This window comes from Phyllostomus discolor, chromosome 8 (assembly GCF_004126475.2).
Source record: "Phyllostomus discolor isolate MPI-MPIP mPhyDis1 chromosome 8, mPhyDis1.pri.v3, whole genome shotgun sequence".
NCBI lineage: Eukaryota > Metazoa > Chordata > Mammalia > Chiroptera > Phyllostomidae > Phyllostomus > Phyllostomus discolor.
In genome coordinates this window covers 79,909,786-79,927,164 of record NC_040910.2, presented here as the reverse complement: position 1 = coordinate 79,927,164, position 17,379 = coordinate 79,909,786, and the positions used below count along the sequence as shown (strand labels likewise).

Genomic DNA, 17,379 nt, shown 5'->3' with positions numbered 1-17,379 from the left:
GGACTGGCACTTCAGACAAGGCTCCATATTTGTGTTCCGTCCAGCTTGTCTGCCTCTCGAAATCACTAACAGGTCACTACTATCCAGATAGCTGGGCTTTTCAATTGGGAAATTATTGAAAATATGACTTTTCTCTGTGATTTTTATTGGCAATAGTAGGTAGGTTCATTAATAAATGTGAGGCCATTTAAAACCAGGGAGAGAGGGGAAGAGAAGGCGGAGAGAAGGGAGGTAAGCTAACCAAGAGGGAACTAGGAGCCCCCAGGGCAGCACTGCACCAGGGAAGTCATAGCCTCCATGTGAGGGTTTCTATTGGTAAAACACGTGTTTCCCTGATGATGTGTTTATGTGAGGAGTAGAATTTGAAGGTTCTGGGGTGGGAGTACTTACTCTCCTGTTCCTGATTTCTACACACCCCTGCTTCCCCAGAACCCTTCCCTTCTCTTTCTCTAGACCCATTTCCTCTTACTCCGGGCTCTTCCCCACTGACTTATTGCCAAATTGCTTCGATTTTTAAATCTCTGTTGACCCTCCCCAGTGCAGAGCACTGCCTGGCTGGTGTGAGGGGCAGCCGTGACCACAGAGGGGGTGGAGAGATGAGCTTCAGCAGTGTCCAGCCTCTTCCCTGACCTCAGTGAGTTTCCAGGCTGTGAGCATGGGCTGTGCTGCCAGGCCAAGCTTCTGCCTCTCCAGGGAAGCAGCTCGTGGTTCTGAGGACACCGCACTTGGGTGGCAGGGGAGGAGGGGGCTTCCCAAGGAGAACACAGAAGGGCAGAAGGGCCAGGTGGGGTAGTCCTGGTCCGAGCATTGGACAAATGCTGACTGAGCTCCCAGTGGGTGCCCGTCCTGCCCTCGTGCTGAGGGGAAAGAGGGCAGAGGTCATCACCAGGAGACTGATGGTTTGTGGGAATGAAAGGGGAAGTACACAGGGCATCCAGGAGGATGAGAGCCCAGCACGGCCTCGTTCCTCTGGAGGGGGCCTCCCTGGGTCCAGCCATCTACTGGCTGGGAAATAAGTGACCACAGCCAAGCCACTTTTACGTCTCTGGGCCTCAGTTTCCACATCTGTGAAATAGGGAGAATCCTTGAACCATGTCCAGAATCAGGATGAGGGGTCAGTGAGGTGCACTCCAGGGTGCTAGAACAGAGCCCCTCACACTGTGGGTGATCTCACGGGTTTAGTCTGAGGAGGGGTGTGGAGGCAGCAGGGAAGACCCCTGAGGGGTCTGCTCCCTGCTGGGTGAGCACACAAGCAGGGGCAGCTCAGGGGAGGCTGTGAGGGGCCCTCTGGGGAGTGAGGGAGGAGTGGGGATGTCCCTGCAGTGTGGGATGCACAGGGCTGGTTTGCACCTTTGTGCCAGGTGTGTGGGCCCTGTGTGCAGGTGGCTTTGTTTAGACCCCCTGAGCTTTATGATCCCCACGGCATTCATGGGAAAACTGAGGTTCAGAAACATTGAGGCCACTTGCCAACTGTGCCCAGATGGTAGGGGGCAGAGAAGGGAGGTGCCTGTATTTACCTCCAGAGAGGGAGGTGCCCACAGGGACCACAGTAATGGGGGGAGGCAGGCAAGTGGCAGCCCCAGGCCCAGGAGGCCTCTGAGGTCACCCTGTCTTGGTCCTCACCCCACAGTGTCCATAGAAGCCTCTCCCAGCCTTGTTCCTGACAGGGCAGGGGAGCTGTACTGAGAGAGCCCTTCTGGGTAGGGACATGGGACAGGTGGGTGGGCGACAGCAGAGTGCTGGGGGCTGAAGCTGTTGGGGTGGTTGCTGCCTGGGCTTCACACTGCAGCCACCTCAGCAGGGCCCCTGGCATGGCTTCCCCCCCGCAGTCATCGGCCCCTGGGCTCTCCTTGGTGGTGGAGCTGGAGAAAGCTGAGCCAGGCTGCTTGGTAATCCAGTGATCCCAGGGCTCCTCCCAGGCCCTATGTATTCTTATCCTAGTGGCTGGTTTTTACTTTTCAATCTCCTGACTCACAATTTTTCAAATCAGAAAGAAAACCCTCCATGAGCCATGAAAACAGAGCCTTGCAGTCCAGACAAAAATGAGGATGGGTGTCACCCCCACAGGGGCCAGGAGCACCCGTCCATCCCACGTGGTCTCCCCTTTTGGTGTCCCCCTCACTCCTAGCAGTCAGGAGTGACCATCCTCTTCCTCCAAAGTGTGCTGGGAGGTCACAGGGCCTGGCCATTCTGCTGAAGAGCTGACCACCATGAGGGCCCCTCTTGGGGGTCTCACCGCCCCCCCATTACTACCCCCAACAGCCCCATGTGGCCCAGCCTCCTCAGGGGTTAGGATGGAAGCTGGAAGCACAAGCAGGACAGGACTGGCCGTCTGGGCCGGGGAAGCACCCAGCGAGCCTGGAGGAAGGACGTTCTGTGTCTCATCCTGAGAAGCAGCTGTGTGGTGGTCAAATTAGAAGTCTGGCTGCCGGCACTCAAACCCCACTCCATTTCTGACCAGTTGCATGGCTTTGGGCTGTTCCCAAACTTTCTGTGCCTCAGTGTCCTCATCTGTGGAGGTGGTGCTAACAATGGCCAGGGTTGTTGAGAGCATAACCAGGGAACAGACGGGGAAATTGGCCATGAGAAGTGCTCCAACCCTCGGGCAGCAGCACCCTTTGGCTGAAAGCCACTCACTGCCCGGGGACTGAGCCCCTTCTGCCTGCTGTGGCCGGGTGTCTGCTGGGGACACTGGGCCTTTGGAAGCAGGCTGCCTACCCCTGGCCTGAAGGGCCTGGCCCTGTCCCCTGACTTCCAGGCAGGACCCTCGGGACCAGCAGGAAAACTGGTCTTCCTGTGACTGAGAGGGGGGTGCAGTGTCCCCAGCATCTGGGGCTGAGGCCCTGCATGCTCACATCCCTGGGATGTGACTGCTGGTCACAGACTGAAGTCACTGCTTCTCTTCCTCCTGCTGCTACAAGTCAGACAGGGCCCTGGAGGTATCGGAGCTGCCTCAGTGGAGGACCCAGAACAGGTGGCCATGGTGGGGTCTGGGATTATGGCAGGAAGTTCCACCCAGGCCGCCATGAGAGGGGGTGAAGGGAGGGCCCAGGGGCTGATGCTTCATGTCAGAGCATCCCCCTCAGAGAGTGTGGGGGCCTGGGTGTGGACGCAACCCCACACTGAATGTCCTGGGCTCTTCTCAAAACAACACTGTGATCCCACCTGTGATGTACCCCATCCCCACCTACATGAGTGATTTCTCAGGGAGGGTGTTGGGTGGAGGGTTGGTGTGTGCTGGGCAGTGGAGGAGGGGAAGGGCGGCTCACAGAATGAGGAGCAGTCCTTGGGGAAGCTGGAGTCCAGCACCCAAGTGAATGAGAAGCCGCTGAAAGGAGCTTTCACCTTCAACAGTGTCCCTTCATGACGAGCACATTACGTGACTGTCCCTCCTCAGCCCCAGTGTCCCCTGTGTCTGGCCAAAGTCCTTCTCATGACAGTTCAGCCCACTAATTAATTTGAGGAACCCTGGAAAGTTTCCCTTTGAATTTACAACTAAGTAAAGGCATCACGATTCTTTCTTGAAGAGACACGACTCCCAGGCAGAGTTGTCAGTGGACAATCCGATTCATGGAAACTGGCAGGAGGTTCCCTCTACAGTGGTCGCTGCTCTGGCTGCCGCTGGCTGACCTTCTCCTCTTCCCCCAACAACTGATACCTTACTTCACCGCCATCCCGGGTGGGATGTGCCCCTGCAAGAGCATCACCGTGTCAGGAACTGTCCTGCCCAGTGCTGAGAGGTAAGCCTGGTCTCCTGGGGAAGAGAGCTACCCCGAGCTCATTCTTGCCTTCCTCCTGGCTTGGGCAGGCCGGGGAAGGGCAGGGCCGGGAGCTCAGTGGGCAGAGGAGACTCATGTGAGCTGCTGGTCCCCAGGTTCCACATCAACCTGCGCTCCAGGAGTGACATCGCCTTCCACCTGAACCCCCGTTTTGACCAGAACACCGTGATCGGAAACACGCAGATCAACGGCTCCTGGGGGCCTGAGCAGTACTCCATATCCAAGACAATGCCCTTCTCCAGAGGCCAGGGCTTCTTGGTAGGTGCTGCAGCCTGGAGCTCTGAGAGGCTCTGAGGGGCAAGTGAGGCAGGGGGCGGGGGTGTCTGTGGGCCCAGGGAAGCAGGTGGTTGCTGAGGCCGCTGGGGTGAGGGCTGGGCCCAGAAGAATAGAATGTGGTCACCAGATATTTGTTGTTGTGGTCCTGGATTACTGTCCCTCATAAAGAGGTGGTGTTATCCACTGTTTACAGGTAGGAAACAACTCAAGTGCAGGGTCCTTGCCTGAGGTCACTCAGTCAATAAGTGCAGGATGGAACCCCAGACTGAGGTGTCATTCATTTCTTCAGTCAGTCACTCACTCACTCACTCCCTCACTCATTCGTTCATGGCTCATCAGCTCTGTTCTCAAGGCTGCTTAGTGCAGGGAGTAGTCCAGGTGTTGGGGGAGGGGGAGACAGCCATGAAGCCAGCAGCTGAGGTCCTGCCCCCGAAGTTGACAGTGGAGGTGGCGGAGAATCACAGCAGGTCACCACAGGTGCGTCACTGACAGCAAAGGAGCCTGCTGGGGTAGAGTGAGGCCTGGGCAAGGGCCACACCCCCTGAGATGGGGACAGCTCTCTGAGGCCACAGTGCAGTGGAGACCTCAGGGACAGAAGGAGACGCCCATAAAGATCTGAGGGGTGCATTCCCGGAGATGTGGGAGGGGGCACCTGTTGCTGCAAAAGTGAGGTCACAGGCATGGACTGTGCAGGAATGGGGGGTCAGGGAGGCTGGAGGCCGGAATCGGACAGCAGGGGTTCCCTACCCCAAGGACAGAATCAAATCACCCAGAGAGCCTGACAAGGAAAAACCCAGGCCTGGCCCAGCCCAGGGCCAAGCAGGGAGGAGCTTGGGCATCTGTGTTTTACATAGACCCTGGCACTCCTCCCCTGGGTAGAACACGACCCATGTGGGGCCTTGAGGGCCACAGAAAAAAATCTGGACTTTGACAGAGTGACTTGGTATTTGGACCTGAGAGCAATTTACTGGGACTCAGAGACACTGTGTGACTGTGAGCAAGTGACTTGGCTGCTCTGAGCCTCCATTTTCCATCAGAAAAATGGGGCTAATAGCCACACTGACCTCAGAGATGTGAGAATGCATTGACCCCGGGTTGTGACAGGCTCAGCACAGAGCCCGGCCCACAGGAAGTGTGCTGCACACCCCGAGTGTTGTGGGGGATGATGGGGTTTTCTCAGATGTGCTCTGACCGCCTTGCAGAAACTGTTTGGGGTGAAAAGACAAGTTAGGAGGGGCTGCTGTAGGGGTGCCAGCCTGGGGCACTCCTGGCTGCAGGTACCAGGAACGTGGGGGGCACAAGGCAGAGCTCCTGCCCCTGGAGGTTCTGGGTCCAGTGGGAGAGTGAGGATGGGGGTGGGCACAGGACCTGAAGGGTCTGCTGACTTGAGTAACAGGAGTGAGGTGGGGGCAGAAGGCAGGGAAGCCCAGCTAGACAGGGTGAACCCTGAAGGGGCATCAGTAGGACCCCATGTGGGTGAGATGTGTGGTTGGCACCTGGGGGAAGGGCATCCTATGCCAGGGGAACAGAATATGTAAAAAGATGGGAAGGAGAGCATGTTTGTAAAGAGTGAATCTGTGGGGTTGGATATGTGCGTGGGGTGTGCTCAATGCATGTTAGAGGAAGGCAGGAAGAGGGGAGGAGACCCAGCCTGCATTTAGGTTTGCCGACTCTTCAAGTGCACCACAAATGACAGGGTCATCTGTCTGTCCAGGTGAGGATCACTTGTGAGGATACTGCCTTCAAGGTGGCGGTGAATGGTCAGCACCTATTTGACTACAACCACCGCCTGAAGGACCTGCCTGCCATCAATGTCCTAGAAGTGGCAGGTGATGTTCAGGTGACCCATGTGCACACATAGACAGGACTCTTGGTCCTGGGGTCTCGGGCTAGAGCATTTCACTGTCCAGATCTGCTCATCACCTCCACTTTCCCTGTCCCTGTCCCAGCCCTTCCCAGCCCACCGAGGATCTGGAGACACCAGGTCCCTTCTGGCTGCAGCGCCCCTGGGGTGGAGGAGGCAGCTGGCTGGGGCTGTCTGCCTCAGCCAGGGCACCACCTGGGGCTCCGGCTGCCCAATCTTAACATCTGAGGAAGGGGGTGGTGTGTGCAGGTTGAAGCCCCATGTTCTGTCCCCTGGGCACAAAGTGAGGGTCGTGGGCTTTCCCAAGCCCCCAGCTTACACCTTGTCTACCTTGGATCCCATTTCCCAGAGTCCATTCAAGTCCACCTCAGGCTCAAGCCACCACCTGGTCACACACGGGGGGTGGTCTCCTCAGGTTTCCTGTTTCTCCAACCTTTACCCTTTCCTTGTACCATCACCAACCCTTGCTCCTCTCCAAGAAAGTGAGCCCGATTGATACCTGCTGGTCTCCACCAACAAACAGGACCTTCTTTAGCTGGAAGCCCCCCTTTTCCATTGTCCTTCAAATAAAGTGAGACAGAAATATCCCTGGTGGCCCACGTGTACGGGATGACTGTGGTTCATCAATTTTGTTTGGAGAAACTTAGGTTTCTGGAATTGGGGATGTCCTGGCCAAGGAGGGAGCCCAGGCACACTTGGATGGGGCACCATTTCTGCTCTCAGTGGGTCCCCACAAACCACACAAGGGTGTGGGAAAAAGCAGCCAGACTCAGGCTCTTTGGAAGGAACATCTGACAGGAAGCTTGGTAACAGAGTTGCAGCCAGGAAGCTGCCCTGCGCTTCTGAGATGGGCCAAAGGCTGGGCTAGAGCCTATGAGGCCCAGGGCAGGGCCAGGAGGCCAGAGGGCAGGGCAGGTCATCAGTGGGAGGAGGTGGAAGGTGGGGTGAGGAGGAGCTGACCCAGAGGAGGGCTTGTTGGTGGTTCCACTGTGGGTCCCACAGTGTTAGGGGGGAGGCGGTGCTGGGGAAAGTGTCTCAGTGTGTAGGGTCTGCCAGCCCCTGGGCCAGTACAGGGGGACTCAGGTCTTGTCCACATGATGCCAACCCACCCTGCTACTCTATCAAGAACCCAGGGCCTCAGGAACCAGGGCACAGGCTCAAAGCAAAGTCCCGGAGTCAGGAGGACCTACCGCCCCTGGGAGCTGGTTTCAAATAAGGAATCTCAGGTCCCACCACACACCTGAATCAGAGTCTGCATTGGAGAGACATCCCAGGCGGTTAGCCTGGGAGAGGCACTAGGCTAGGTGATCATGTCCTTGGCTACCATTGAGCCAAGCACCACGAGGACACTGCAGGTTGGCATGTCCCCTCTTCCCCCACCACCCCATCTCAGTAGGGGGTCAGCGAGTCAAGGAAACACAGGTCAGACCCCAGCTGGGGGGCACATTTTACTGGACCCTCACTCACCCCTGGCTGAGTGCCTTCCTCGTTCCCACTGGGACAAGGACACATGGCTCAGTCCCTTGAGAAGCCTTCCCCATGGAGGATGTGTGTCCTTCACGTACTGCCCAAGGCCTTGACCGTAGTCCGACCTCACCTGCTTTGTCATCCAGGGGCCAATCATATTGGCCAAAGTCTCATGAAGCAGCGGGTCCCAAAGCAAAATGCAGCGGTGTTGTCAGGAGGCCGGTGTCAGTGTCTCTGCTAAAGAGCTGGCATCCTGTGCAGCATCGCCCCCCTGCCGCCCCCCATGGGGGAGGTGCCTCCTGTGTGAGGCTGGGCTGAGGCCGGTGCTCCCTCGCCCATCACAGGTTCCCAGACGTGCACCCCATGTGCAGCTCTCGTACGCATTTAAAGAAGCCACAGAGCCAAGCTGGGCCACCACCAGTGCTCAGCTCTACGTAACTCAGGGCTGTGTCCTTGTGACACACACAAGCACACACACAGCGTGGTTAAAATAAAATGTATTTTATATAAATATCTCCATCAAGGAGTCTTACAGGGAGAGCTGAAATGGCCCTCAGAGGTTCACTAGGGTTTTTGTTTTTAAATACAAAGGCATAAATAACTGTACAGGAGAAGAATGGGGCTAAATACAGACAGGTGAGGCAGCGACTCCTGGGGGTCCCTCACAGTGGTGCAATCAGGAGAAGGCTCCCACCTTCTCACCCACTGGCCAGGCCTGGCATTGCACGTTTACTTTAAGGGACCAGGGACATCCCAATATTCCATTATCCGGTAAGGGTGGGCCCAAAGGAGACAACAGGTTTCCTCAGTCCAGGCTGCTACTTGGTAGCCAGTCAAGGAAAGGGGAGGAAGGTAGAGAAATAAGATGTGAGGCTGGGGATATGATTTTCCACCGTCTCCCTGTGGCCTCAGAGAATGGAGAATTGGGACCATCCTGGAATTCAGTGGCAGCAGCTTTAACTTCCACAGGCTATTGGGGCTCTGGGATCCCCAGGCTTCCCCGCTGCCCCATCCTCTTTCTCCTTGGAGGGAAATACAGCCCCGAAGATATCTTCATGATAGCGCTTCTGGGTCTTCAGGGAAAACAGAAAGCACGTGTCAGCTCTGCTGGTGCAGCCACTTCTCACTCATCAGGTCTAGGCTGGAACCAGGGCCCTGCATCCTCCCAGCTTCCCCACCACACCTACACTGCTGAGCCATCGGCCTTCCCCTCAGCCATGCTTAGACTGCACTGGACTCTGACTGAGACTCTGTAACCTCCACCGCCACCTGCTCTTCCTTGGACCACCTAAACGTCTCTCCTGGCTTTGGGATGCACAGAATAGTCCGCTTAGTGCTTTATCCCACAGGATGCTCCTGAAACGTGGGCTCTGAGCTAAATACATTTTGTGTGTGACACAGTATCTCCGAGTTTTGAAGCATCACGATGCCCAGGAGCATGTTAGAGGCTCTGAAAGTCTTGTGGTAAAGCAGCATGTTTGACTTTGTTTAACTGAACAACCAGACCGGGATGTATATCAAGCCTCTAACAGTGCATCCAGCTCTGACCTCCAGCCACCTCTAGCATTCTCCTGACATCCAGGACTGTCCTGATGCTGATTCCCCTAGTTCTGACACTCCTAGACCTGGCTCCCTGTCTCATGCCCTTGACCTGTATCCCTAGCCCACACACCAGCTACCATACCTTAAGCTGGAAGAAATAGTCCTCCACCTGTTCCTCACTCAGGCTCAGCTTGGCTGCCACCAGCTGCTTAACTGTGTGGGCCACATCCCGGGCCATGCGCACGTCCCCACAGACATAGAGGTGGCCCTGCTCCTTGTGAAGCACACGGAGGACCTGATCAGCCAGCTGCTGCTGAAGGATGTCCTGAACATAGACCTGAAACCAGAGGAGGTGGTGAGTCCAGGCCCCTGCTGCTGGGGGCTGAGGGGACAAAGCTGGTAGTCAGACCTGGTGGCCACAGGGAGGCGGTGAGGGGGCTCAATGTGCTGCAGGGTAAACACCCTCCCTGCCAGGACTCTGCACAGGGACCTGGCTGAGCATGAGGACATGCACTGGCACCTGCCCAGCCCAGGCCTAGGCTGGAGAGAGGAATGCCCATCACAGCCCCACCCTGCCCTTGAGGAGCTGACGATCCAGTGGGGCTCCCGATGTATTCTGGATTCACATGCTTCAAAGAGGCATCCATGAAGCCACTTGCCCTGTCCAGGGCCCTGAGGCCCACCTTCCTACACCCCAGAAAAGGGATTATCTCAGTGCGGACTGTCTGTGGGACCTCCACTGTAATGCAGAGCAGGGCCTATAGCTCTGGGCTCCCCATTGCCACAGAAGTCCAGGAGTCCACTAGGGCTCCCAGTGACCCCAGCCCTGGGCATGGAGCACTGGCTCTGGGAGGAGCCCTGATAGGACAAGTTTATAAGGGAGGAGCCAAGAGTCTGCCCTGATTCCCCAGGTCATGGGGCAGCAGAGTCCATCAGTGGGCTCGTGGTGGGAGCAGCAGGTGCCCTCCAGCCTTGCTGTGGTGCAGCGTACAGCCAGCCTGGACAGCCTCTCCCTGGGCGGTTGTGAATCCCAGGTGGGGAGGGCCTTCAGCAGGCTGGGAGCAGGGGATTAACCCACCACGTGGCCCTGACGTGGCCCTGACTTGGTCCTGAACGCCTCAGAGTCTATCTCTTAGAATAGTGAACTGAATAGTTTCATAGCTTCACAGCACCGCTCTGATAGTATAACAGCCTACATTTTAGAGCAGAGGAGATGAAAGTTCAGAGGCATGAGTGGGGTATGGGTGCCAGCACATCCATCATAGTATAGTCTGTACTTTTAATGCTCCCCCTCTCGTGGGGGTGCCGCATTACCTTGGGTTGGCCAGGCAGGCGAGAGTAGGCTGTGTGAACCTCATGCAGCACCCTCTTCTGGGCCATCTCCAACATCTCCTCCCGATAGAGGTGGTCCTCGTCTGGGCGCCGGCACCCAAACACCAGGGTCATGCGGCCACTCTGGAGCCCTGGAAGACCCAGCAGGTTGCAGTTACAAGGGTGGCCGCCAGAGGGCAGGCGTCAAAGCCAGACAAACTGGGCACCTGGCTTGATTCTCATTTCACCTCCACAAGAATCCTATCTACTACTTTCCTTACTGTATAGCTGAGGATGCTGAGGGCCAGGGCATTCAGATCCCTTGCCTGCACAGGCTGAGGCAGACCTGGGATAGGGGCCAGGAAACTCGTGTGGGCAGTGGCACAACTCTTCTGCAGCCCAGTTCTACACTCAAGCTGGTGCTGGCCACTCGGTGCCCCACCCCTCACCCTTAGGAACCCCACCCCTGCCAGCAGTACCTTTGTGTTCGATGTCATAAAGCCGCTGCTGCCAGAAACTGCGGAAGGGGGCAATGCCCGTGCCAGGCCCAATGAGGATGCAAGGCTGGGAGGGGTCCTCGGGGAGCTGGAAGCCGCTAGCACTGAAGGGGACAGAGAGAGAGGCCCCAGTCCTCAGACACTGTGGGCTGCGTGCAGGCTCAGGACAGGGGCTGAGGAGCTGGGGGTGTGGTAGGGGATGGTAGTGTTGGGGGCTCGGAGAAGACAGTGAGCTCGAATTTGATTCCCAAGTCCTGCAGGCTGCTTTGTCTCCCCTGAACACACACACCAGCGCCTTGTGCTGGCGTCCTTTTGATAGAGGCTGAGCCTCATTGTACTCTGGGCTCTGTCTCCATCCTTGCTACAGACCTGGCCATGTTCCACAGCCAGGAAGCAGAATGGACAGGACCTCAATGCCTTCTTTGTGGGCCAAGGGGTCCAGACTGGCACCTAAACCCCAGACTCCTCTGTTTCCACCCGAGACTCCTAGGGCCAGTGGCCCCACAACAGACAGCGTGGCAGGGATGCTCACCTTCGTACAAAACAGGGCACTGGGTCCTGGGGCTTCAGGCTGCTAAGCCACGTGCTGCAGACACCGTGGTGCAGGGGACCCTGGCCATCTGCAAGGACAGCACAGACCTGACCAATTTGCCCCCCCAACCCGTGCGTAAACCCCCCAGGGGTGCCCCACCCCAGGATGCGCCTGCTCCAACTGCCTGCTCAGACACTTGGGGCTCTAATGTGGGAGCTGTTTTCTCTCGATTCCGAGCTCCACCCTCTAAATATCAGAGCTGCTGAAAGTAGAAAGGGTCTTAGTGTAGAGGCCTCTCCTTTTGCCACTGCCGAGGTTGAGTCTCAGAGGGACAGTGACTTGTACAAGGTCACTTGGGTAGCAAGAGAATTGGGCCACACCTCAGCTTCCCTGACTCAGGGACCCGCCCAGCCCACCACTCGGCTCTGATGACAGCTGCCCGAAGTGGCCCCTGAGGGTGGCCTCAGGCACTGCCCCAGAGTGCCTTCCCAAATACAGCCCTTCCCGATAGGAACCCCAGGTGATGGACAACCCCTTGAGCATTCCAGTCTGTTCTGACATCTGCGTGTGGCCCCTCCTGGGCTTGTGGAAACCCCAGCTTTCCCTGGGGTACATTCCCCTCCCAAGGGCCCAGAATTTAAAGGGGCCTCCAACCAACTTGAGAAGTCCCTTCGGTTTCCTCTGGATGGAATCTCGCTCTCACAGGACGTGCCTGCCTCCCCTGCCCTGGTCTGAGGCCTGAGCCTGGGCCTGTGCGATCTCCTCCAGCACAGCAGAGAGTCTCTGCCCAGTTCTTAGAACGCTGTGCTCGTGCTTCTCAGGGTGGCGACAGCCCTGAGGTGGCGGGGAGCTCCCCAGCTTTGCCAGCCCAGGCAGTGCTCAGTTACCGAGGGCAAGGCAGGGGCCCAGTCCTTCCACTGGAGGAGCCAAGCCCAACCGCACAAGGATTGAGACCTTCCCGTCTACGCCAGCCCATCCCCCATCCTCTGCCTTCATCCTGTGCATCCCTTCTCAGCGCCTACACAATGACAGCTGTCTATTTTGGTGCGTGTCTTTTCATTGCACCCTCCAGACGGGGAGCTCACCAGGGTAGGGGCAATGGGGGCTGTATCTCCACACCCACCAGGGTGCCAAGTGTAGAGAAGTATGAAACAAATTCTTGTTGGGTCAGTGAATGGAGTGATGGACAATCAAGGCAGAACCACCCCTGTACCTCGGCTGGACTATCAGGAAGACTTAGAATCACTGGGCTCCCACTAAGTAATGGGCACTTTCCACACTCGATCTCATTACATTGTCCCAACAGTAGTAGGGCTTTAAAGTGGAGTAGGGTGGTTAAGCATGTGGACTCAGGCCATGGCTGGTGTGGTTCAGTGGATTGAGCACCAGCCTGTGAACCCAAAGGTCACAGGTTTGATTCCCAGTCAGGGCCCATGCCTGGGTTATGGGCTAGGGCCCCAGTTGGGAGTGTGTGGGAGGCAACCAATGGATATTTCCTCTCCCTCTCTCTCTCTCTCCCTTCCCCTCTCTCTAAAAATAAATAAATTTTAAAAACACACACAAGAATTTTGACTAAGCAGACTCCCTGGGTTTGAATCTCAGTTCTCTATTTGTTCATGGTGTGACTTTGAACAAGTGGCTTAACCTCTTCGTGCCTGTTCCCTCACCTGTAAGATGCACACGGCACCCATCTCACGCGGCTATGGATGATCCACTAGCTCAGCGCCTGGTTCGGAGTAGTGTCTCGTACACACCTCCTTTGGTATGACCACTCTGGAGGGCGGGTATTTAACTGATGGGGAGGCCAAGGCTCCGCCATGTTGAACAGCTGCCCAGGAAACAGCGGAGCTGGAATGCTCCAGAGCCTCTGCCCCGGCCTTACCTCGGGTGCGGTAGGTGAGCACAGCCACGGTGAGGTGGACCTCCGTGGGTGTGCGGTCCCTGGAGGAGCTGATGGAGTAGTACCGGGGTTTCAGAACAGGGAGCTGGGAGAGCAGAAAGCTGGCAGACACCCTCAGGGACGGGAACTCCCCCAGCACCTCCAGGAACGTGGGACTGTTGGTGACCTTCCACTTGTTGTACTCCGAGGGCTGCAAGGCAAGGGCGGTGTGAGCAACTCGGGGCACCCGCCGCACATCGAGGGAAGAGGCTGCCACAACCCAGTATTTACCCACTCCTTCACTCATTCATTCCTTCCCTCCCTCAACAAACACGGTGAAGTACCTGGCGCTGTCCAGGGTGCTACTGCGTTGGAGAGAAGAGATTGGCTATTTCCTCTCCTGGAAGAACTCAGGCCAGCGAGTAGCATTCATCTAACTCGTGTGCTTAGAACTTCACTGTCAGCAACTTGTGGGCAGGAGTAAGATCTCTACTATAATCTCATTTGGGGCAGGGCTTTGGAATCACCCAGACCTGAGTTTAAAAACTGGACGCTGTGACATGGTGCTTGTTTTAGAGCTGTGGGATTGTGTCCCCGTTACTCAGCCTTTGTGAGCTGAGGACAGCGCCACCACTTTGTGGGCATGTTGTGAGAGTTCAATGAGAGAATGTGCGCCCTCACAAGTTAGCACAGCACAGCCACACAGTAACGACAGCGGAGGCGGCTAGAATCGTGAAAAGGAGCAATAATGTTGATGTAATAATGACATCCAGTGTCTTTTGCAAAGACTGGGGCCCAGAAAGTTTCAGGTGAGTTAATGCATTCTCTTATTCATTTATTAATTCATCTGCCCATCTGGCACTGTGTCCACTTAGCCAGTCATCCACCCCGTCCATCCTCTAACTCTTTCTAAGTCCTAGGCTTGTTTCAGGTTCAGGGAATACACAGACAGACAAGGCAGAGTGGCTCTCTCCCTTTAACTAATGTCTGAGGGTGTGCACTCTGGGCACATCCTGCAGACACTCAGAAAAATCCAGTTTACGCACCACAACTGTGTCCCAGAGATAGGACGGGAGAGGATGCCTGACTTCCCACCGGATTGTGACATGTCTCACTTTGGGCAGCCAAGGTGGATCCCCCTCGGAGGTGATAGACCCGCTCTGGGCTCTGGCTTCCCCTGACTCTAGGACCTGGCAACTGCCTCTCGCACCAGCCCCAAATGTCACCTGGCACAGGGTCTCCAGCCTCTGCCTCTCGGCCTCTTCAGTGGCCAGCCGGGCCAGCTTTCGGAGCAGCAGCGGCGTTGGGGGGGTGGTGATGTCCAGGAAGTGGGTGAGGGCCTGGCTGAGGGAGCAGGGGGGCAGCCGCTTGTCCCTGACCCAGTAGCTGCCTGCAGGGGAGAGATGACACTGAAGTTCTGGCTCCAGGAACAGCAGCAGGGCTCGTGCGTCCCACCCACGTGTAGGAAGGTGGTGCTTGGAGATGGGGCTGCAGGGAAGGTCGATCGACAGCCCTCGAAAGGGCCCCCCCAGTGACACAGTCCTATAAACTGTGGGCCAGAGTCCGGTCCCTGGCTCACCCAGACCTGGACTTGAGCAGTGTGTCCACAGGGGAATCTCAGACTCACAGTGGCTACACCCACCACAGACCTCTGTGCACCCTCAACGCCGGCTGCTCATTCAGAGAAATGCCTGTGACCGCAGTCCCTGGCACCCATCACCCCAAAGGGAGGTTGTGAGTCTCAAGGAGTCCCCAGGGCCAGTATCCAGGGTGGTCACAGCGGGGACCCTGGGGCCAGTAGATGTGGGTTCAAACTCTGGCTCCCCACTTACTAGCTGGGTGACTCAACTCTCTGAGCCTTGGGTTCCGCCTCTGTGAAACGGACATGGTAAGAAAACTTGTCTCACTGGGTTTGTATGAGCTTTGAATGAAACAGTGCAGAGTAAGGGGGTCCCTTACACAGTGTCGGGGCTCAGGCGCTCAGTAAGTGTTAGGTAAGAATATTAGTGTGACGTCGTTCCATCTAGACCCAGGGCCTGCAGAGCCACGTCCGTCTGCCTGCAGTCACGAGGACATCTCTGTCCCCTGGTGCCCAGGTTTCGGGCGGGCTCTCTCACATTCTCCTGGGCAGTGGGGTGCGAGGCCACACTTTGCCTCTCTGATTCCTGCTCTCCTATTCTGGCTACTCTCTTTAGGGGGACACATTCTTTTTTTTTAAAGATTCTATTTATTTATTTTTAGGGGGAAGGGAGAGAGATAGAGAGAGAGAGAGAAACATCAATGTGCGGTTGCTGGGGGTTATGGCCTGCAACCCAGGCATGTACTCTGGCTGGGAATCGAACCTGCGACACTTTGGTTCGCAGCCCGTGCTCAATCCACTGAGCTACGCCAGCCAGGGCTGGGGGACACATTCTTGAAGGTGTCCTTATCACTGAGGAGGCTGAGGCCAGGGGGCGCATCCTAAGGCAGGGAGGCCCGTGACTGCAGATTTCATTAGTTTCCGTCTCCCACTGCCCATCACCCTGTGTGTGCCCATCACACAGACTGAGAGCTCGCCTTAGCACAGGACAGGGTGCTCTGGACCCTCCCCAAGATGGTGTCTTCTCCCCGGTGACGACAGCCGGGAGCAGCCGCACAGTCCTGGCCACCTTTGGCTTGCCCCTGCTCATTGCCCAGGGAAGGTGAGAACCATTCAGACCCTTGGTCGGGTAACAGCATGAAATCAGAATGCCACGGAATGAGAAGAGGTTATATATACATTTGGGGAACCGAGGAGGCTCTCAGGGTGTATCGTCTGACCTCCTGGGCAAAGGTCCATTGGCCTGTGGGAAATGGACATCCCTCCATGCCTGCATTTATTTGGCACCAGGAGTTGTGGTGAAGGTTGCATCTGTATCTACTCATTTGTTCTTCAAAACAGGCCTGCAAGGAAGGCTCTACTATCTCTATTTTAGAGACAAAGAAATAAAGCCTAGAGCAGTGGCTCGTATGCCCAAGGCCACCTGGCAGATAAGGGTCAGATCTGGGACTTGAACCTTCAAACCTCATTGTTTCTACACTGTGTCCACATCGCTCTGTTACGTCACCAGGCAAGCCGCACACATGTGCCTGTGGTGGGGACTAATTTCCCACATGTAAAGTGCTGGCATATAGCAATTGCCCGGTAAGTGCTGCCTGCTGTTGTTACTATTAGAATAATCACAACTGTGAACATTCTTGCACATCTGCCTCCCATACTAGGTAGTGAGCTCCCTGAGGGCAGACACCGAATCTCATTTGCTTTGTCAGCCCGGGGCATATCTGATGTGACCAAATAAAATTTTGACTGGAAAAATCAATGGATCAATCAACAAAAGAACATATTCTTTTGCCAGATAAGCAAAAGAATAAAGGGAAAAAGACACTCCAGCCTCTGGTGTTGGGCAGACGTCCCAAAGAAGCATCCCTTTTGCGGGTTAACTGTTTGCAAGGCTGCTTTAGCGCCGGCTTGGGGGCTGCCCACCCAGCAGGAAGGACAAGGTTAGCTGCCTGCAGCGCAGGCCAGGCCCTTCCCATCCGCTGCTTGGGGGGTTGGTGGGAGGCTGCTGGGTGTGCAGGGGGCTCACCAGTCTCGCTGAGGGTCTCCAGGCACACGGGTTGGTGGGGTGCGGGGCCGTCTACCACTCGCTCCAAAATGCCTCGGACCAGGGCCGGCTGGTTGCTTGGGAAAATGCCCAGGTGCTCCCCTGGCAGGTAGCTGAGACCTTGGCTGCCCGCACAGGACAGTTCCACCAGGAGGGTGGCGCGGCTGGGGAAGGGAAAAAGAAGCCTCTGGTGACCCTGCCGGCATTTCCTGAGGAGACCCCTGGAGGGTGGGCCCGTTTCCCAAGGAAAGTCGCCCTCCTTTCTTCATTCTCCTGCCTGGTTCCATGCTCGTGGTCCCTGGAAACGGCCTAAGGCTGACCAGGCCTGAGGCTTCTCCCTGGGGAGAGGGCGCGCTGACCCCCTGGCTGCGCCATCCGCAGGAGCCCTCTCGGGCTAGACCACAGAATCTGCCTGAAGGAAGCATCCCTCTGGGAGATGCGTAGGCATTGGGACAAACCTTTCCTTGTCCCCAGCACACATTCTGTTTTTATTAGAACAAAGCCCAGTTTTTCCTAATGTATGGAGGAGGGCACGGAGAAACAAAACCCACAGAGAAACCCCAGCACTGGCTTACCCTGGTGGGGAAAGGTCCTTCCCTGCTAAACTTG

At 56.5% G+C, this 17,379-nt stretch overlaps 2 protein-coding genes across 3 annotated transcripts in view; one reads left to right on the top strand and one right to left on the bottom strand.

Annotated features, from left to right (window-relative positions):
- The first annotated feature begins 3,072 nt into the window (after window positions 1–3,072).
- LGALS9 (galectin 9) lies at window positions 3,073–6,519 on the top strand. Its single transcript, XM_028521402.2, has 4 exons — window positions 3,073–3,191; window positions 3,652–3,740; window positions 3,875–4,037; window positions 5,770–6,519. The coding sequence occupies exons 1-4, from the start codon at window positions 3,171–3,173 to the stop codon at window positions 5,914–5,916; spliced, it is 420 nt and encodes a 139-aa protein (XP_028377203.2). The 5' UTR covers window positions 3,073–3,170; the 3' UTR covers window positions 5,917–6,519.
- Window positions 6,520–7,902: 1,383 nt separating this feature from the next.
- Window positions 7,903–17,379, bottom strand: part of NOS2 (nitric oxide synthase 2) — a 35,660-nt gene continuing 26,183 nt past the window's right edge. For both annotated transcript variants that reach the window (XM_028520360.2, XM_036033362.1), the window contains exons 19-26: window positions 16,753–16,934; window positions 14,374–14,537; window positions 13,151–13,358; window positions 11,269–11,356; window positions 10,719–10,840; window positions 10,243–10,391; window positions 9,071–9,265; window positions 7,903–8,459 (exon numbers count right to left, since the gene is read on the bottom strand). In XM_028520360.2, coding sequence (XP_028376161.1) covers window positions 8,343–8,459; window positions 9,071–9,265; window positions 10,243–10,391; window positions 10,719–10,840; window positions 11,269–11,356; window positions 13,151–13,358; window positions 14,374–14,537; window positions 16,753–16,934 — 1,225 coding nt within the window. In that variant the 3' untranslated portion in view covers window positions 7,903–8,342. The remainder of the gene's footprint in view (window positions 8,460–9,070; window positions 9,266–10,242; window positions 10,392–10,718; window positions 10,841–11,268; window positions 11,357–13,150; window positions 13,359–14,373; window positions 14,538–16,752; window positions 16,935–17,379) is intronic.

What these genes read in the sequence shown, in the direction of transcription:
- LGALS9 (XM_028521402.2), top strand. Translation starts at nt 3,171, where the DNA reads ATGTACCCCATCCCCACCTAC. An exon ending in TGTACCCCATCCCCACCTAC is followed by an intron (nt 3,192 to 3,651) that starts ATGAGTGATTTC and finishes TTCCCCCAACAA; the next exon opens with CTGATACCTTACTTCACCGC. An exon ending in CCAGAGGCCAGGGCTTCTTG is followed by an intron (nt 4,038 to 5,769) that starts GTAGGTGCTGCA and finishes CTGTCTGTCCAG; the next exon opens with GTGAGGATCACTTGTGAGGA.